Raw genomic sequence first — 21,775 nt, 5'->3', positions numbered from 1 at the left:
GAATGTTTAAACTAAATGCTAGTGTATCCCGATGAAGGGAGCTGGAAAATCTAAGAAATAAGTTATCTGTGCTGGGGTAATTTTTGTAAAATCGATCTTGCACAGCCAAAAAAACATAATTACAAAGAAATTGAAAGGAGAAAATTTATGTGACCCATAGATTTTACTTTAAAAGGCGGCTAGGTTTTGTTTGTTTGTTTATGTTTTTAAAGTTTTCCTCTTGGAGAAGATTGAAGTCAATTGTCATGCCCCGCCTCCAATGTGGGTGGGAGGAAAGGGTAACGTGAAAATGGGGGCGTAGTTTGATGACACATGGGAAAGGAGAGGAAGAAGGAAGTGCTAGATCTGAAAGCGGGCTATTAATTTAACCTTCCATTGCTTCTCTTGCTGCTGTGACTTTACGCTGTTGCCGCTATTTGATTATGTCTGCCCAGAATCAAGAGATAGAATTTGGTAAGGGACTCGAGGTCTTTATTTACAGCGAATACTTGTCTGCTCTCACTTCCATTTCTTCCCATGGGCTTCTGCCTTTGTGGGACTACCCATAAAAAAGGGAGATAAGGGGTGGAGGTTTTCTAGGCTCCAATTTCTGTCTTAAAGCAAGTGAGCAAATGCTCAATAAGACGTGAGGGTGGGTTTATTCGGGAATTCTTAGGTTTGTGCATGGTATCCTCTCTGCCAGAATCCTTTAGAATACTGGCAGGACAGCAACTCCTCAGCCTTCTGGATATTGGAACCCTAGAAAGACGGCTTCTCACTGGAGTGTATGCTTGTCTCACTTCGGTTAAAACTATTTTCTCTGAGAAAGTTTAATTCATAGTGTTCAATCACTTCAATCAGTTTTTCTTATCAGGGGAGAATGGTGGGAACTGTGAAAAGGATGCGTCACTAGCATTATTTTTTTTCCCGTCTCCACTATTATTTCAGTACCATTGGCAATGATAACTGTAATAGTAATGGCAATCTACATTATATGGGACGTTACCTAAATGATCTCATTTAACTCTTTCAATAATGTGGGAGGTAGGGCATTTTACTAAAAGGAAAGTGAATCTAATGACTTCCCAAGAGCACATTGCTTTGTACCTTGAGCCCAGATCTTTTGGCTCCAAGTTCAATGTGCATTCTCTTACTTTAAGTCTTTCCTTTCTCTCTTTCAGTTTCCTTGTCTTAATTTAAAAAACAAAAACAAAAACAAAAACAAACCTACAAGGAAAAAAATCTTAGCATTCTTTTTCAGAGATACTCTTGAATTTCAAAACAAGCTAAAGTTATTGGAAAGGCAGATAGCGTTAAACATAGTTATGAGTTGTGTATAACTAAATGTAAAAAAAAAAAAAGAGAGAGAGAGAGAGAGCTACATCTCTAGTAATTTTTTTTTCAGAATATAGTTTGTTGTTTTAGTTCAGTGTGGAAAATGTGGGTGACATAGGAATTTAAGTTCAGATTTCCTCAGAATTTTCAAACTAAAATTCAGCAAAACTGCTTGAGCTGTAGTATGTGCAAAGGTTTTGTGACAGGCTAATTTTTAGAATAGGCTATATAAATTCTAATAGAATAAAAAAATCTAGTTTTCATTGCTTAAGAATTTCTGGGAGCAGAGTCTATTTACTTTGTAAATCTAGTTAATTTAAGCACTGAGTAGTCTTTAATCATTGCTTCTTAGCATTTTATATTTTTTTAAAATGTGTCTTATTTCTGAATATTTGGCTTCAGCAGATACTTTATTTTTTTGTGTGTGGCTTTTTTTAAATTTTATTAAACTTTTTATTTACAAAACAGGCATGAGTAATTTTTCAGCATTGACCTTTGCAAAACTTTCTGTTCTAAATTTTCCCCTCTTTCCCCTCCCCCTCCTTTAGATGGCAAGTAGTCTAATACATGTTAAATATGTTAAAATATAATGTATAGTTGGGAAGGTTTTATTTCTTTCCATCCCCTTTGTCCTTCATATTTTTATACCTAATATCTATCTATTTCAATGGTCTTGGAGGAAAATTTTCAATTTAATTTTAGCTGTTTCATATTTTTAGATATTTGTCCCTAGAGAAAAAAAAAGTGGTTCCCCACAAATTCCTCTATTTTATTATTAATTATTTGTGTCAATATTTGGTGATTAATATTATCTCTGATAATTTAATATTATTTAAAATGTTAAGGTCTTCATCAGACCATTAACTTCACTTATCTTTGCTTCTAGGTATATTGAACAAAAAAGAAAATGTTATTAATTTTCTGTAGAATAATCAGTTTTCACTTATTTTATTAGCCTTATGGATGTATTTGATTGTTTCTTCTCAGTTACCTCTTATGTCTCATTTATCAGGCCCTGTTTTGATTTCATTTATCTAGCAATCCATTTCTGTCTCCTGTCTCTTCCTACCAGTGATATTAGCATGAAACGACCAATTTGGCTTTAGACTGTTGCAGTTTTATAGATTTTTCTATCTCTACTCTCTTCTACTTTCTAAGTTTTTTTTTAGTTCAATTTGGACACACATTTGGTTTATATCCTTAAAATGCTCTTACTGGGTCCTCTGAAGCTATCATTCTATAACTTCTTCCCTTTCAAAGCCAAACTCCTAGGAAAAAAAAAAATCATCCACATTTTCTTTCTATTACTTGCTATTATTTACTCTATTACTTTCTATCACTCTTTTTGCATCTTAGCTTCCAACTTTATCAGTTACCAAAGAGCTTTTTTTAAAAAAGTTTTGATATATTATTTTTTATATAACCATAGTAATTTTCCTCTCCCTTTCTCCTCAGAAAGGCATCCTGCATAACAAATAGTATTTTTTAAAAGAGAAAAAAAATTTACACAACTGAATTTATACATTGAAGAAGTCAGAAAACATGTGTAATGTGCCAACACTTGTGCACCTCCAAAGGGTAGACTAGGTCTCCTCTCATATCTTTTTATTTAACTCACGCTTTATTTTTTATAATTTTGCTACATTCACTTTTGATTTTTTGGTATGCAATTGTTCTTTTCATTTACATTTTGGTACTTATTGTGTATATCGTTTACTTGAATATGCTTACTTTATTCTGCATCAGTTTATGTTGATTTTCCATGCTTCTCTCTATTCATCACATATATCACTTCTGACAACATGGTGATATTTCATTACATTCTTGTTTAGCCATTCCCTAATTGATGGACATCTGCTTGGTTTCTAATTCTCTCCTATTATAGAAAGTGCTGCTATTTGGGGACTTTTTTTGTATTGATAGCTTATTTAAAGTATAAGCAGAGTAATGGAATGTTTGGTTCAAAAAGCATAGATATATTAGCATAATTCTAAATTGCTTTCCAAAATAGTTACATAATTTCACTACTCCACCAATAATATATTAGTGTGCTCATCATTCCACAATCCCTCCAAAATTGACTATTGTCATTTTTCATCCTTTTTGCAATTTGCAGGATGTGAAGTAAAACTTTATGATTGTTTTGATTTGCTTATTAGTGATTTGGAGTGGTATTCATTTTGTTGTAAATATTTTGTAATATTTCCTCATATTTTTAATAGTATTTTATTTTTCCAAATACTTGCAAAGATAGTTTTCAACATTCAGCTTTGCAAAACTTTGTATTCCAAATTTTTTCCCTCGTTTCCCTTCCCCCCCAAACAGCAAGCAATCGTATATGCAGTTCTTTTAAACATATTTCCATATTCATCATGTTGCACAAGAAAAATCAGATCAAAAGGGAAAAAAAGCAGGAGAAAGAAAAATAAAAAACAAGCAACAAACAACAGCAATCAAAAAAAGGTGAAAATACTATGCTTTGATCCCTATTCAGTATCCATAGTTCTCTATGGATGTGGATAGCTCTTTCCATCTCAAATCTATAGGAGCAATATTTTTTATGAAAACTGTTCAAATCCTTTGACCACTTGTCATGTGGGAAATGACTATTTTATACATATTCATACACATGGATATATACACACGTAAATACATATGTACAAAATAAACGCATATCAGAGAAATTTGATATGAATATTTTTTCCTCCACTTGACCATTTTCTTATACTAGGTAGTATAAGATATGGGGTCTAAGCCTAATTTCTCCAGATGCTTTCCAGTTTTCCCAGCAGTTTTTATCAAATAAAGAATTTTTTCTAGGTAATTTATGTTTTCTATTTTATCAAAGATTAGTGAATGAGTTCCATTCATTCTGATTCTCCCTTGTCTAGTTAGTTCTATTAATCTGTCAACTCTCTTTTTTTGATGACTATCACTTTAAAATGTAATTTAGGGACTGGAAGTGCTATTTCATATTCGTTCCTATATATTTTCAATATCTCCTTAGTTTTTCTAAATGAATTTCATTATTATTTTACCTAGTTTTATAAAGTATTCCCTTGGTAATTTTATAATTATATGGCACTAGAAGTTTAAATTGATTTTGGTGGTATTATTTTTATTATATTGGCACAACTAATCTGTGAGCATTGATTATTAGGCCACATATTTAAGTTGACCAATGATCTTTTAATTGTTGAATCTGATTGATTTTTCTCAATGCTGGGTCTTATCAAACACTCTGTAGCACTTGGTGCTCAATTTTCCCTTCTTGGATACTTATTTTTCCTCTCTGATTTTGTATATGTACAATTAACACACACACTCTCTCTCTCTCTCTCTCTCTCTCTTCCTTCCTCTCTCCCTTCCTCCCTCTTCCTTCCCTTCAGTCTATTCACTTTTTTCCTCATCTTTACAGATCTTCTCTCTATATTCTTCTACCAGTTGATCTCATCATCTCCCATGAATTTAATTATTTTTATTTAGATGATTCCCAAATCTAAATGTCTAGTTCAACTGTGTCTTCTGACCTCTATTCACATATCTTCAGTTACCTATTAGACATTTTCAAACCATGTATCTGATAAATGTCTCAAGACTATATTTCCAGAAGAAAATTCTTAGCTTTCTCCCCAAATTATCTGTTTGGGTTCTAAAAGTCAATCTGGCTGTTCCAACCTACATTTTCAGTCTTATTCCACATTACTCCTCTACACACACTCTGATTTAGCCAGACTGGCCTTTATTGTTGTCTTACAAATGATGCTTCATTTCCTATTAAAGGCAAGGGCCTTTGAATCATCTGTCACCCATGTTTGGAATGACTTCCTTTCTCACTGCTTTACTTCTCCCTTTTAGAATTCTCTCATTTATAAGATCCTTAAAGGCAAGGACTAATTCATTCATTGTCTTTTTTTAGCATAGTGCCTGCACATTCTGGGTACTTAAATGCATACTGATTGATAAAAACCATTCAATGATTCCCCATTGCCCGTGATAAATATCAGATTCTTCTGTTGAACCATTGACAATCCTATAATACTTTTGGCTTCATCTCATACTATGTCCTTCCATGGATTTGATGCTTCTGCTACATCAGACGGGTCTTTGTGCTGCAATCACTAAATGTACTCTCATTCCTCCATTCCCCAGACTATCCTCTCTACCTCTTTTATTCTGTTAAATTTTTACTATGCTTTAAAGGCCCAACTGCAAATCTGCTTTCTCCAGAAAGCCTTTTCTGGTATCATTCTATCCCTACCACATTGGGAATGACCTTCTCCCTTAAATAGCTTTACTTTGTAAATCTAATACAATTATCATGTAAAACTCTATATTATAGCTATATGTTTGTGTCCTTTTACCTAAGTAGATCATATGTTTTTCTAGGGCAGGAACTTGAATTGTTCTTAAACTTTATGTCTTCCCTGTTCCTAGTACCTAGTACAGTGTTCTGAAGTACTATAGTAAACAATTAATATTTTTAGTACTTTATAGTGCTAAAAAGCTCCAAAAAACACTGGGTGTTGGCTCTGTCACCAAATACCTGTCATTTAACCTTTTCAGCATTAATTTCCTTATCTTCAAAATGAGAGGGTTGGACAAGATGATAATTGTTAAGTTCCCACTTAACTCCAAAATGTCATCATACTTAAATGGACCTTTGAGCTCAACAACATGAGTACTCCCTATAATGATGCTGATTATCACCCATCCATGCCCTCTCATTTTGTATAGTTATTGTTAAAGTCCTTCTTTAAATACTGCAGAAAGGGCCCACCCAACATTCTGGAAACCTTTCAGTTCTTTTGTTGAACTGGGCTTATTAGTGGAGTAAGAGGGCTGTCATCATCCACATAACCAATCCCACCTTCTTTTCTGGCAATATATCTTTCAGGTGGCACTACAGAGCCTCCTAAGTGATATCCATGATCACTCACAAAAGTTGGGTCTAATTTATATAGTAGAAAAACAAAAAATATAAAAAAAACCCAAAACAAGGAGATAAAAAGTTCTGTTGCCCATACTTTGACAGACAACCCTTTGAGAAGAGCCATTATGACTGCTTATGGGCAGTAAGCTGGGCTCAGAATTAAACAAAAGGAGAAGATAGGTGAACTTGCCTTTGAGGACATGCATTCTGCTTTTTGGTTTTGCCCTGAAACATAAACCCATCTTTTGAAAATGGTATTCTTCTGGTGATACCATGTGACCACTTTTCAAGGAATACTATAACTGCTAAAGAATTATAGGTTTCTTAAAGAGATGCATAGAGGGAGGTGAATAGGCTGCAGTATGTTATACCAATCAAGAATCGCCTAAATGAAGTAGAGTAAAAAATATCGCAGAGGTCTATGAGCAGAAGATGCTTTGTTGTTTTTGAACAACTTTGTTCACTCTGAATACCTGAAGGGTTGAAGTGAACACCTAGTTCACTTTGAAAATAAATAGCTCCTCTTTGTGGATGACATTATCTCCTAGTTGAACTTCATAATCATCAAAAGAGTCAATCCTAAATTCTAAATAGGAAAAACAAAGTGGATTTTGAAAAACCAAATGGCTTTTGATATGCAGTCAGATCGAAAACTATAGACACTCTTAGTTAGACTTGAAGTAAATCATGAATTGGATCTGGAACTGACCAGGAGGTGGGGGAAGCAGACTGGATGGCTTGCTTTGGCCAACTAAAACAGATCTTTTCCTGATCTTAAGCTTCTCCTGAAATAAAGAGCCATCTTTTTCCTTAGATGTATGATAAATAGAATGCTAAGTCTAAAATCAGAAAAGTTCAAGTTCAAATCTAACCTTGAACCATGTGATCCTGGGAAGTCATTTAACTTCTGGCAGTCTGTTTCCTCAACTAAAAAATGCAAATAATAATAATAGCAAATATTTCCTAGGGTTTGTTGTGAGTTTCATATGAGATAATATTTCTAAGTGCATGACATGGTTCCTGGCACATAGTAGATGCTTAATAAATGCTTCTTTCCTTTCCTTTTAAAATTTTTTTAATCACTAATGTTTTTTTCACTGATGTTTTATGGCTACAAATCATGGAATACTACTGTCTTCAAAGTATTGAAATTGAGGCTCACCAAAGAGCAGAAGGTATGTGGTGGATATGAATGAGTTGTAACACATCGTTTAAAAAAAAAAAAATCATGTAAGAGGAACCTTATGAGAGAATGAATTACATATAAGAATTTTCACCTTATTAGGTTTGAACCAATATACTGGTTTGTGAACATTTTTTTGGATCTGTCATTCAACATTTTCTCTTCCATTCAGTTTTGTGTTTTTTGCAAATTTGATAAAGATACTATCTTATACTTTTCTTTTCACTGATAAAAATGTTAACCATATAGGACCAAGCATGGATCTCTGTGATATTGCCTTAGAGACCATTTTTTCAAAGTGATATCAAATTAACTTGAATTAATGACTGCTTTTGAAAATTCAACTAGTTATTAATGTATTGAATTGTACTATTGTTTAGTCCACCTTTCTTTGTCTTTTCCACAAGAGTTTTATGACCTATTTTATTAAATGCTTTCCCCAAACTCAGTCTAACACATTCCTCTAATATATTTCTTTAATATGTCCAAAAAAGAAATAAGGTTATTTTGAAATGACCTCTTATGGATGAAGCCATGCTAGCTCTTTATGCTCACCTTTTCTTTTTCTAGTGAATATTCATTGTTAATGGAATTAAAATAAAATTAAAATAAATAGCCAAATAAATAAAAAACAGATTTTAATTATTTGAAATTAAATGGCTTTTTTCACTTAAAATGTATGCCTTTGGTAGAAAAGATGAATAAAAGTAACAGTTGGCAGATCTCTTAAGAATGTGATTTAAGTTTGTCCCTAGAAATTATTTAAGTGGAAAGAGCTGTCCCCTTTAAAAACATGGTCACTGGAGAATTGATGCACTGAAATAGATCTTCTTTGAGTTAAAAGCATGAAAAGAGATTTGAAAAATTTCAGTTAACTCCACAATATGTACTTACTTTTGCAGTCATAGTCTGTTTTATAGAAAATTATGTGGATGCAAGAGTAGGATCAATGGTTAATTTTAGCATTAGGATATAGCAGAGTTCTTCTTTTTTTTTTTAATCTTGAAAAACTTAGGAAATAATTGTGGTTCTGTTGCTGCAGTAGCCAAGGGTTATTTACTTTTCTAAATTGTTCCATTTATGTTATTCCTCAGTCATTTGTGCTTTTTAAAGTGTAGAAAAGTAATAGAAATAAATAGCAGATCTTTTTCATTCAAGATTCAGATAAGTTTTTCAATAGAGACACCTAGTGGACACATTTTTCCTAAGCTTTTGAAACCATTATATTCTTTCAGAGAATGGAATAGAGAGTTTCATTTATCAAAATATGTTGAATTATTAAATAGGGATAAAGTATTTTATAAACTTCTGATGAGATGACATTTGTAAAACATTTTGCAAACCTTAAAGCACTATGTAAATTATAGCTATTATTATTGTTGTTATAGAGTTTAAAAGCATAAACATACCAACTGTTATTATTACACTATTTCTTGTACTATTATTTTTGTTGTCTGTAAAACTGGAACATTGATCAGTGGTTTAGAGAAGCCAGTGCTTTCTTTCTGTTCTTAAGATAATAGTGTTATCACAAATCAGGTATTTGCATTTGATAGATTGTAAAGGAAACTATAGAGAAATGAGATTTTCATTTTTTGATAGGACATGAAGAAATATTTTAAAATGATCCCCTTGTAACTTATTTTTTTTTAGCACAGATTTCTTAAAAATTAATAGGATTAGCTATTTCTCAACTTGAATTACAAAATCCAGAAATGAATTCGAAAGGGACCCTGTTTTATGACAGATATAAGACTGCTATCTGGGCATTTGTCATCAATTATTTTGTTAATCTTTGGAAAGATGAACTAGGAGGAAGCAATATTTGTACTCCTTGGTCTCAGAAAGTAGAATGGATGTGAAGACAGGAAAGGTGATAAGGTCTCCTTCTGAAAGGTAGATTTATATAGTGGAGTCAGAGAGAGAATTTTGGTTCCTTGTTTAATGAGATGGAAACCTATACTTTTGGATGTGGTTATTTAAGGTTTTTTTTTTTTAGGGGGGAGGGAATATAATATAGTTTATTTTTGATATATTTATTTTAGAGAAGGCGAGTAGTTTAAATGTATAGAGAGCTAATTATGTACGTACTGGTTGCATGTGTGTGATTAGGCAAGTCATTTGGCTTCTGGTATTCTAAGCAATTCTTTTAATGCTATAAGTTGTAGAAAAAGGGTTAACTTATAAGGGTAGAAAGGATATCTTCATCAGGACATTCCTAATATCAATGAAATAACAGGTCTAGTCCCTATCTCACATCTGTATTTTTGAGAATAATTAAAACTACAGTTCTTTATTTGTCTATTTGTTGGGAAAAAGCAGATTTCTTTGATACTTGGTATAATTTTTAGTAAAGAGGATTAAAGTAAGGGAAATCTTTGTCTTTAATCCATTTGAACAGCGATAATCACAGGAAAATTTCCCTCTCCATACATATACCATTTTTTCATTTATTTAGAAATTTTTAAAAAATTCAATTTGTACTCAGTCATGAATGCACAGAGAACTCATCCACTACTTTAAAAAAGATATATACAGAGGATGGATGTGAAGGCAAGTGATGGAATACAAATATGAGAAAGCATGGCTTGATGTTAACCCCAATTGCCTTAGCAAAAGAAAGAAGAAAAAGAAGAAGGAGAAGGAGAAGGAGAAGGAGAAGGAGAAGAAGGAGGAGGAGAACGAGGAGAAGGAAGGAGAAGGAGAAGGAGAAGGAGGAGAAGGAGAAGGAGAAGGAAGAAAAGAAGAAGAAGAAGGAGAAGAAGGAGAAGAAGGAGAAGAAGGAGAAGAAGAAGAAGAAGAAGAAGAAGAAGAAGAAGAAGAAGAAGAAGAAGAAGAAGAAGAAGAAGAAGAATCATCCTTTGGATTGAACAAAAAATGACTGCCCTTTTAATACCAAGGATAATTAGAGAGATGTTAAGAGCATCCTTGGTACGTTAAAGAAATGAGAAGTTTGAATCCTGCGCTACTATCAGTGATCTCTGAAAGACTGTGTATAATGGGAGAGATATCAGAGTCCTGGAAACAATCCCAATTTTAATAAAATTTAATAAAGGGAAGAGGATAGCCTGTGACTTCTGGGCCCCCAAGCTTGATTTGAACTCTTGACAAAATTCTGGTAAGTACTAAAGGGATAGTTATTGATCATCTAGAAAAGACAGGAATGATCACAGAAAATTGACATAGCTTCATCAATGACACATTATTCAGACTAACTTCTTTTTTCTTTTTTCATAGAATGACCACACTGATATATGAAAGGATTACTTTTCATAGATAGAATCTGGCTAGATTTTGTGTAGACAATGTCTCATACTGATGTTATGGAAAAGATAGAAACATGTAGGCTGGATGATAATATAGTCAGGTGGATTCTGAACTGGTTGAAGAGAAAGTAGTCATTAATCGTTTGATGTTAATTCCAAGGGAAGTAGTTTAATAGAGTGTTTCAAGTACCTGGACTTGGTCTTTCTTATCTATATTTATTTTGAGGTTGCTGTTTTGCACATAGCAGAAACCTAGGTTAAAGAATTCAACATATTAGATGACACAATTAGGATCTAAACCAGTTCTTTTTTTTTTTTTTTTGCTGAGGCAATTGGGGTTAAGTGACTTGCCCTGGGTCACACAGCTAGGAGGTGTTAAGTGTCTAAGGCCAGATTTGAACTCCGATCCTCCTGACTTCAGGGCTGGTGCCTTATCCACTGTACCACCTCGCTGCCCCCAGTTCTTTCTTTTTAATAATGGCTTTTTATTTTCAAAATATATGCAAAGATAGTTTTCAACATTCATCCTTGCAAAGTCTTGTATTCCAAATTTTTCTACCTCCTTTCTTCCCTCCTCCCCCCCTACCCTGCCCAGAAAGCAAGTAATCAATTATATGCTAAACATTAAACTAGTTCTTTATGGGGTTAGGATTATGGACCAAGTTTAACAAGATGAAGTTTAGGAATAGGAACTATACCTGATTTCACTATGATATAATGTTTGATATAGTAAACTCCCAGGTGAGGAAATTTTCTTCAACCAGTAGTCTTAGAGAAGTGCCTAAAACACTGTAAGGTTAGGGTCACATAGTCAGTATGTGTTAGAGATGAGAATTGAACCTTGGTTTTCCTTGCTCTGTCTATATCATGGTACTTTTTAAGATGTAATGTAAAAGATGACTATAGGGGCAGCTAGGTGGTGCAGTGGATAGAGAACCAGCCCTGAAGTCAGGAGGACCTGAGTTCAAATCTGGTCTCAGACCCTTAACACTTCCTAGCTGTGTGACCCTGGGTAAGTCATTTAACCCCATTTGCCTTGGCAAAAATAAAATAAAATAAAAATTTAAAAAAAAAGATAAATATTGGGTTAAAAAAACAATTTTAGGCTCAAAATAGGGCAGATGTAAATAACTGTTTGCATATATTTAAATGGACTTCAAGCTCAATGTGATACACTAGTGTGATTACTAGGGAAGGTTGGTTTTGAAGTAGATAAAGAGCCAGATCTGGAGTGAGGAAGACCTGAATTCAAATATGACCTCAAACACTTATTAGCTTTGTGAGCCCAGGCAAGTCCCTAACCCCCATATGCCTTACTTTCCCTTATCTATAAAATGAACTAGAGAAAGGAATGGCAAACTTCAGTATTTTTGCCAAGAAAACTCCAAATGGTCATGAGGGACACAACTGAAATGACTGAACAACAGGAAGGTCTTCCTGATTCCAGGTCTGGCTCTCTATCTACTTCTGCCACCTAAGTACTAACTGTGCAAAGTATTGAGAGATTCTTTTTTCAGAAGGTTGGCAATTGGATAATAAATTGACATAATAAAATAATGTATGATAAACCGAGATAATATTTCTAAAGTGCTTTGAAAATCTTAAAGTGCCATGTAAATGCTAGCTATTATTAATTATAATATGCAAATTGTTATTAATATAATACAGGTTGTAAAACCTGGTATCAGTAGATGTAGTAACCTTTTCTTCCCACCCAAATCTCCTCTCCTCCCACTTTTTAATCACTGAAAATGAGGGATGGAGAATTGTCTTTTGATATGTTAATGAAGACCAGAGACCTTTGAAACCTTAATATTTCTTTATGAAATATGAAAAAATTTCTCCTTAATGGAATTAGAGAGGCAACTGATAGTCTTAGCCCTATCTTTCTTTTATGAAACATGTCTTGATTGCATTGTAAGTAGCAATCCATTGGGTGGATGAAGGTTAGTGATACCTGATGTCTTTGAGCTCACTAGCTCTAATGGTATCCAGTGAGTTTGTGGATTGTGATCCCTATGCTTATAAGGGAGGGGAGGAATTTTTTTCCTTAATTACTTCAAGATCATATTCATCAAGGACCATTGATGTCTACCCTTGAGACATCTATCTCTAGACAGATTATAGACAATAAAATGCAATCACTGAAGATTTGAAGTATATATAAGGAATGGGACCTTTGGCTATAGCATAGAGAGACAATGGTGAATTCAAGGGAGATTCACAGTGAGGGGCTTTTTAAAGATGGGAGCTGACCTGATAGAGCCCAGGTGATGGACTCACAGAGGCACAAAATTATTACGGGATAGGAATGGGGAAGTAACATCATAATTTCATGAGGCAAAAAAGGACTTTTTGGCCCTAAAATATTGGAAGAATGACTTACTTTGGCTTCATTACTATTGTTTTCTCCCTGTGTCTACTTTTCCCAAGAGCACTATAGAAGAGTGCATGTCAGATTTATTGAGGGGGGGAAGCGTTTTGTAGTTATTGTTCTTACTGTGCCATCTTAGTAAATCCTTTTGTTTTGAGTTACTTTTATCTACTGGTTGGTTGTTACAGGGAAGCTCATTGGTAAGGGATGAACAATTAAGCAGAATTGAGAATCCCAGGGTGTGCTGGAATCATAAAATAGCAGCTACCCTTTGGAGATAAGTTGAGGATATATCCCAAAGGAAGTGTTACAAATTTAAAGTACTATCAGATCAGATAAAGTATTGTTAGCTAGGATTAGGGGTCAGGAATCAGAGAAAGCTTCTTAATTCTTTATTTCCATATTTTCTTCATTAATACCTTGTAAAGACCCAAATAGACTGTGGACAAGGCTCAGATACATACTTTAGGAAGCTATCTCAGTATTACTTTTTCTAGAAAGTTATTATTGGGCTAGTGAAATTGCATGGTAAGAAGTTTCTTTTCATATAGTACACTGTAGATGGAGAATCATCTCCATTGAGCAATAATTGTAGAGATAACAGACTACCTTCTGAGTTGGCACATCATAGTCTTATTAAAACACAGTTAAGTTTTTGATGATGTCGCAAATCATCTAAAAGTAATGGGAAAAAAAGAGTTCTTCCCAGTTGAGTTATAAAATCTGCCGCTAAAAATCATTTAAAAGGCACCCCACACACAGACACTTTAAAAAACTAACCTCTAAATCCTTTATTCTGAAACCTTCCCTAAGGAGCAACCACACAAGAGAAACAGGTGTTGGAAGCTATGTTTTGAATTGACACTCAGCAGGTGGTAATTTTCACTCTATTTCAGTGCTTGACAGATACTCCAAGATTGTCTGGCAATCATTGTGCTTCATAATGTGGCATAGGGATTTGGTGTGTTTGTTTGTTTTGGGAGGACATATAACCTGAAGTTCTGATTGCCTATAGTTAGAGATATTTTAGCATATTAGATGGCCTGCTGTTTATGGAGTACACACATTTTCCCAGACACTTATCTCAAAAAAATAAATTACCAGTGAACCAGAGATTATGGCAATAAGGGAACAATAGTAGAAAATAGAGAAACAGGTGTGTGAGACAATATGGATCCATCTCACACTGCTCCCAAACAGAAGGCTCCATCCCCAGTGCATAGGGATGGCTTACTACTCAAGGATATCAGGAAGATGCTTGAGGGGTCTTTCTTCTATAGCTTCATTTCCTGATATCTCTAATATGATATGCGTTGTCAGCCATTAAAATGAAAAGTTATATCATTTAGGGAGGAATTGGCACTGGGTTCTAGTTCTGGGTCTGCCGCTAAATAGTTGTGACTCTGGGCAAATCATTTAACTATCCAATCTCAAGTTTATTTAGTTGCAAATGAGGGTCAGAGCAAAAGATATATAATACCTCTTCCAGCTCTAAAATTTCACATTTGTGTTTATTATATATGTAAAAATAATATACAGAGTAGACAATTACCACCAGATTTTTTTTTCATTTTCACTTAAGTCTAATGTTGATCTAGCTTTTAACAGATTTTAACAGAAACCCTTGGTTTCATTGCCATTTGGGACCCATACCTTCTCTCTAGATAGAACATAGGATACTACCTAAGGAAAGAGCTTGGTGGGCTTCCCAAATGGAAATCCCAAGGTAGCATGAAGTTGAAAGGGGACAAAACTGAAATTTGCAATTATTAATGAAAGTATGATAGTTGGACCAAGGAAATGTTATTCATTCAAACTTACAAATGTGCTAATATGCCTCTGTAAGAAACAAAATATCTTATGAAGAACTCCACTGACTTACTGAAGAATGCAAGAAAAATTTATTTTACATTCTTGCAAGAATGGGTGTTCCCCAATTCTGTAGGTTGGGGACATACTTACAAAGGCCAGGTCAAGCCTTTTTATAGGGTTTATTTAGCCCCATTTCTTCCTTCAGGTTCAGGTTACTGTTCTTCCTTATAAGGAATAAAATATACCCAATTTTAAGCAAAATGTGACCTGAGCCTTTCGGTGTCCCTTATTTTCTTCCCCTGTCAGGAAGAAGCCCAACCAGCTATTATCAGATATAATAAAATTCCCAGACTATCCTGTTTATATAGACTGAAGTTGTGAACTGTGCTGATAGAACTCTTTTGTCCATCCCTCAACCTCTGGGTATTTTTAAATAACCTTTTGAGATATTGATTAGGAATCACTACAGGATAGTACATGATAAGTTCAATACAAGATAATTTTACAGGGTCAGCTTTTTCCTTACTAAGGTCCATTCAGATATTGGGTTGCTACCAGGAATGTAGTATTTTTCTGGGGTCTATTCATTCCCTCAGAAGTAATGGAACCAGCTTCTCTACTCCTATTTCATGTTACTTCACTGGTAAAATAATAGTCTTTTCTAGTTATTTGGTAGAACCAACACCTCTTAAGTAGCTCTGGCTTCTATGGATGTTGAAATTACAGGAATTATAATTAATAAATTAATTTTATTAGCACCTACTTTGCTAAACCCTGGGGATACAAACAGGGAAAAGAGAGTTCCTGTCTTCAAGAAACTCATAATCTAATTGGAGACAAACATGTCATATAAATAGGATATAATAGGATATTAGGATAATAGGATATATAGGAATATATAGGATAAATAGGATAATAGAATATATAGGAATAATAGGAATATAAATAGGATTTTTAAAAAAGAAGGCACTGAAATTAAGAGAGACTGCTAAAGACTTGCCGTATAAGTTGGAATTTTATTTGGAATTTAAAAGAACCCAAGAGGTAGAGATGAGGAGGAAGAACATTCTAGACTTAAGGAACAGAGAAAATGCCTCACTACAAAAATTTTTCCCAAGATGGTGTCTATGGAAATTGAGCTAAAAGCCTACTGGTTGCATGGGAAACAGCCATTCATGAGGCTTTTGGTCCTCAATTGCATCCATGAGGGAATGAAGAGAGGGGAGTGGTCAAAGGTAGCACTGATTTGCCCAGTCTGACAAAAGCCATCTCCTATGTCTTCTGTGGGTTACATTTCTGCTTCTGCTAAGTTGACTTGCTTTTCTGTTGATAGGAGTTGGGCTACTATTGATATTGGCAGGGATATGTCATGACTAGAATTGCTTCCTCAAGGGAAAACTAAGTAGGTACTGGCTCTTTCTTATAAACCTATGGAAGAGAGACTAAAACTGCATAAAAGAAACTCCCTAAATAGCTTTCATGCTAAAGTGGAAAGATAATATATAAAAGAAGGTTGAAAGTGGAGGGAAAAAGGACCTGGTGGGAGTGGGGATGGCAGAGGAGGAAAAAGTGGGAAAATATAGAGAATGAGGAATTGAGCTAGGAGTAAAGTGAGAATATTTTAGTTCCTCATGAAATGGGAGTCCTGGCAAGTATTAGTCAGAATAGAATGTCTTCATTTTTTCAGGTGAAAATATGTTATGAAAAATAGTTCTTCCTTTAAATTTTTTGTTTCTCTAAATTATCTGTTGAAATAACTTTTCTAGCTATATTTAATTTAAAATTTTTTGAACCTAAACACCAAAAAAGGAGAACATTTCCATACATAGAACAGCACACAAAAAAGATTCTTCTTGGGGTATATTCCTGGAAATTAGGAATGAAGAGAGGAATTTGGAACAAGATATAGCTAACACTGCTGTCTAAGATAAGGAGGATTTTTTACAGTTTTGAAAAATAAAATTATCATGAAGATGTCAAGAATTTTTGTGTTTTACTTTTTAAAAATTATTGGTGCCTCGTGATTTTTGTATCATCCATTTCTTGGTATTTTATCCACATGAACCCTTTCTTATCGTAAATGGAGAATTAAATCAAAGAACTGAGATAGTAGCTATAATTGACAGCATGAGCAACATTCTATACCAGAGAGACCAGTGTTTCATCATTGATCTTTGTTATTGTGTTGTTCAGTTGTTTCAGGCATTTATCCAACTCTTTGTGACTACAGAGTTGGGAGACTCATCCATCTGTAAAGGTATCCATAAACTCAGAAAGAGCTTTATGGTAAAATGAAGAATCCAGGCTTCATGTTGTTTGTCCATAGTGTGATTTAACTTAATACTTTTGAATTGGTCTGTATATTCTGAAGCAAGCTATAGGTACTTTAAGCAGGTTGAATTCAAACTGGGCTTCTTGTTCAATGTTTCCTACGTTAGGGTATCTTGTATTCATGAAATGGACAGTAGTTACTAATATACATATGCATACATTTTCTAGCATGCAGTGTCACTTTGTTTTCCTTCATAAAGGAGGACATGTGGCTCATGCAATTACAGAAGTCTTAAGTAGCAAGTATAAAATATAGAGAAAGCCATAGCAACCATAGACTAAGTGTTGTGGAGTGAACTGTGGCAATCATAGTTTAAAGCAGGCCTTGCCATAGTCTTCTGGAAGCTAATTGGAGATTAGTTTTTGTTTTTTTTTTAAAGTATTCTTTTCAATTAGATCATCATAATCATTGTGTATATTATTTGCTTGGTTCTAATTATTCTACTGATTCTACTCTGTATCAGTTCATACATGTCTGAATTCTCATTATTTATCATTTTGTAGAGTCCAATCATATTTCATTCCATTCATATAGCATTGCATAATATCTGTGGCTACCCAATTTATTCCTGTTTTGTTTTGTCACTTTATTGCAACAAAAAGTTCTAGAATGAATATTTTACTATCTATGGCCCTCTCTGTTTTTGTTCTTCTTGGGGCATATACTTTATAATAAGACATTCTGGATCAAAATGTATGAATTGAAGCAGTTATAGTATTATAATGGATAGAGTGTGTCAGTTTCCTCAACTGTAAAATAAGTATAATAATAGCACCGACCTCATTTTATTGGTCTCTGCTTCCCAATATCTCTTCTGTCTTATATCTGCTTTGTATGTATTTTGTATATTCTCATATAAGTGCATCTTGTTTTTCTCAAGAAATTGCGAATACAATTTACAAGAGATTGTATTGAAGAAGCCAAGAAACTTGGATTTTTCTTTGTGTAGCTCCCAGAAATCAGCACATTTCAGGCACATACTTGGTCGATTAATTGAAATCATTGGCCATATCTGAAAACGTATGTTTCATTCATTCAAATGAGATAATATTTGTAAAGCACTTAGCACAGTGCCTGACATATAGAAGACTTAACACATGTTTATTGTCTGATTGATAAAACGTTAACTCTTGATTTTGGATAGATATTATTTATCATGTTGATGAAAAAATAGCTATTTCTCTGCTTTTTCTTTCTTATAAGATAGATGAGTATTGTATTTTGTCAAAAGGCTTTTCTATATTTCTTTAGTCTTATATTTTAAAACCATCTTTGTTACTACTATAGTTTATTATGTTTATAGTTTATAGGCCACTTTATTTCTTGTTTTTGTTGTAGATGATTCTAATTGAGTTCCCTCAAGCCATTCTGAATTAGCTTCACTTTCCATCTGAAAGTCCTTCAAAATCTTTCCTCTCTAAGGTTAAATATTCCCAATTTTTAAAATCACTCCTAACCTGACATGACTTCTAGACTCCTTAACTATCCTGGTAGTTGAATGATAAAATGTTCCTCTTAAAATTGTTGGACCCAGAATTAAAACATAAAAAACTTCAACTTTAATCTGACAGTACCCAGTCTTTTTTTCTTTCTTTTCTTTTCTTTTTTTTTTTTTTTTTTTTGCTGAGGCATTTGAGGTTAAGTGACTTGCCCAGGCCATACAGCTAGGAAGTATTAAGTGTCTGAGATCAGATTTGAACTCAGGTTAGGACTGAGTCTTGACTTCAGGGCTACTCCTCTATCCACTGCACCACCTAGCTACCTCCCAGTTAATTTTCAAAATGCAAATACTTGTAGGGAAGGTCAACTTTTGTCCTAAGAATAGATTTGAATTAATTGGGAAGATGAGAGAGCAAAGGTCATTAATGAAACTAAATTTAGTATATAGAGTGGACATTGAACTGACCTTTCAATCCCTTTCGAAAATCTTAAATTTGTTTAATTATTCTAAGAACCAAATTCCTAATACCTTTGTCTTTCCTGAGGGAAACAGTTCACTGAATGGTAGAGGTAACTTCTGAGGCTATCGGGATTCAATCTATATTTGGACTTGATCCTGTGCTATAGCATATCTCAAAAAGGGTTATACAGATTTTTCTTGAAAACCTCAGACTGGCTACTTTCCAAGGTAGCTCTATTCCAGTTTTGAACAGTTCAGATTATTAGGGAGCTTTTCTTTACCACAGATTTGTTTTCGACTATTCAACTTTTACCCAGTTTCCATCTAGTTCTTCCTTCTGGGATCAATCCTAATCCTTCTTCCACAAGCCAATATTAAAGACTGCTATCATATTCCAAATTCCCTACTCCCTCTCTAAACCTTCTTTAGTTCATCTTCAACTAATCATCAAATGTTGAGATGAAAATGTTGAATCTCAAGAGTAGTGAAGTCACATATTATGATTACTCAACCATTAAGTTAATGGCAGAGCTAAATTTCAAGCTTACTTTTTGACTATAAATCCAAAGTTGTTTCCTATTTATCAAGGCTCCTTAAATTTTTTCTACTCATCACCCTTTTTCACCTGAAAAACTTTTACATGTCCCCAGGTATATAAAAAGTTATACAAATCAAACATTTCCTGAAAACAAATCATAATTTCCCAATCCCCACATTCAGTAAAGGGGGAAGAAGCTTTGCTCTATGTCATAGCTGCCCCTGGGGAATAAAGGTAAATTTGCCAAATAAAGAAGCTGATAAAACTTTTTTTTTTTTTTTTTTTAAGAACTCTTTTACTTTTCAGGTTGAGTCCAACCCTGTGTTTTCTTGTTACCTTTCTCATACACCCTTTGCAAAACTCATCTTAAGAAAAAAGAATTGATGAACAACATTGTGTATATCAGTTTATTGCTAATAAGAATTGACCTTCTCTTCTTAATGATCTTTGCCTTTTAGTAGAGGAAAACCCTTAAGCCAAATGATAGAATCTAATGGTAAAATTTCAGGTATGATTCCTATCACCAGGAAACTGGTTACTAATTATAATAAAGCTGGCACTCCCAGCAACAACCTACATACTTTACAAGCTAACTGGTAAGTCAATGGAATCATGGATGCAATACTACTCTTTCAGGGAAAATCAAAATATGACAGAAGTACTGAAGATACTTTAGAACTCAACTAAATTTTCAGTAGTTATCTTGTCATCAAGTATATGACTTAAAATTACCCTGAGTGTAGCAGTAGCAGTCACATTAATTTTTTAAAAGTTTTTTTTAGTGATAGTTTTTGTTTTTTCTTCACCATCATTTTTTAATAAAGTTAGGTTCTGATCAAAGAGGACTGTGTGAAATGGTTGTACATATTCAGATGCTTATGGAGTTATAATTATGGAAAATATAATATTTTTATCTCATATAAAACCTGGTGGAAATTTGTAGTATGAATTCAAATAATGCTACTATTTAGGATTCATTATTGCCTCTCATCAGGACCTAAAAACTATATTCCTTTCCCTCTCCACCCAGAGAGCTATCTCATATAACAGAAAATAAAAATGACAAGAAAAAGCAATTTAGAAAAACTAACTAACACATTCAACAAGCTTGATATTCTATGCAGTATTCTAGCCACTTGTTTGAATTAAATTGAATTTGCTTTCAGTTTTCTAATTGTGTTGCCATTATTTAAACATTTTGATGTTATTCATTTGTTCTTTTTGTCAGTTTTGGGCTTTCACAGCTATTGTTTTGGCCTTATTTCAGTTTTGTTTCATATCTCCCTATTTTGCCTATATTATTTATTTGTTTCAGATTCATTATGTGTAGGTCCACATTGATGACTGCCTTGGGCATATAAGCACCTGTGGAGAGTGTAACTAATTTGGTTCTATAATATTAGCTAGTATTTGGCATGTGAGTCGAAAAGCAACAAGACATCTGGATTTAGGCAACTCCTTCAGTCTTATGATGTCTTATCAAGAAGAGTTAAATGGGTTTTCCCTGAGGCACTTGGATCCTGGAATAATTGATCAAGTTTTCCTAAGGGACTGAAAGGTTGGACCTGTACTCAACAGGGGACTAAAGTTATCTGGCTTCTTAATGAATTTCACTCAGGTATAATGATTCTTCCTGAACACTTGGCACATATGGAGGTTTAGAGAAACACTTTCATCAGATAGTTTTCTCCCTGTACATCTTGTTGAAAGACTGTGTAATAGTTCAGGAAATCAAGATGTTGTTCAGGGATTCTTTGGGGTATCTCCTCATGAAAGTCTGTCAGTAACATTGGCATCTTGGTAATGAAGTTCTTGTAGTCTAGGAAGTTTCTTCCTTTTAAAAGTGTGCTTAAGGTATTGATTTTTCTGAAAATTTTGAAACAAAAAAATTTTAAATGGATGCATGTTCAAGAGGACATGCCATTTCAAGCATGCTTGCTTTTCCATTTCATTATGGAAACAGTAACATAGTGAAAAGATTTTGGATTACAAGTCAAAATATCTAAGTTCGTAAATTAATTTTGTACTTATTATCTGTGTAATTTTTGACAAATCAACTAATCTCTTTGGGTCTCAGTTTTCTCATTTGCAAATTGAGAGGTTTGGACTAAGTGATTTAGTTT

The 21,775-nt window shown here is 33.8% G+C and overlaps 1 protein-coding gene across 2 annotated transcripts in view; it reads left to right on the top strand.

The window, feature by feature from the left end:
- Positions 1-315: 315 nt before the first annotated feature.
- Positions 316-21,775, top strand: part of DERA (deoxyribose-phosphate aldolase) — a 114,271-nt gene continuing 92,811 nt past the window's right edge. The window contains exon 1 of one of the 2 annotated variants that reach the window (XM_052000230.1): positions 316-453. In XM_052000230.1, the coding sequence (XP_051856190.1) occupies positions 423-453 (31 nt within the window). In that variant the 5' untranslated portion in view covers positions 316-422. The remainder of the gene's footprint in view (positions 454-21,775) is intronic. The other variant, XM_052000231.1, reaches the window with a different exon arrangement.

Source organism: Antechinus flavipes, chromosome 5 (genome assembly GCF_016432865.1).
Source record: "Antechinus flavipes isolate AdamAnt ecotype Samford, QLD, Australia chromosome 5, AdamAnt_v2, whole genome shotgun sequence".
In the NCBI taxonomy this organism is placed as follows: domain Eukaryota; kingdom Metazoa; phylum Chordata; class Mammalia; order Dasyuromorphia; family Dasyuridae; genus Antechinus; species Antechinus flavipes.
Note: the sequence above shows the minus strand (reverse complement) of the source record. Positions and strands in the feature narration are given on the sequence as shown.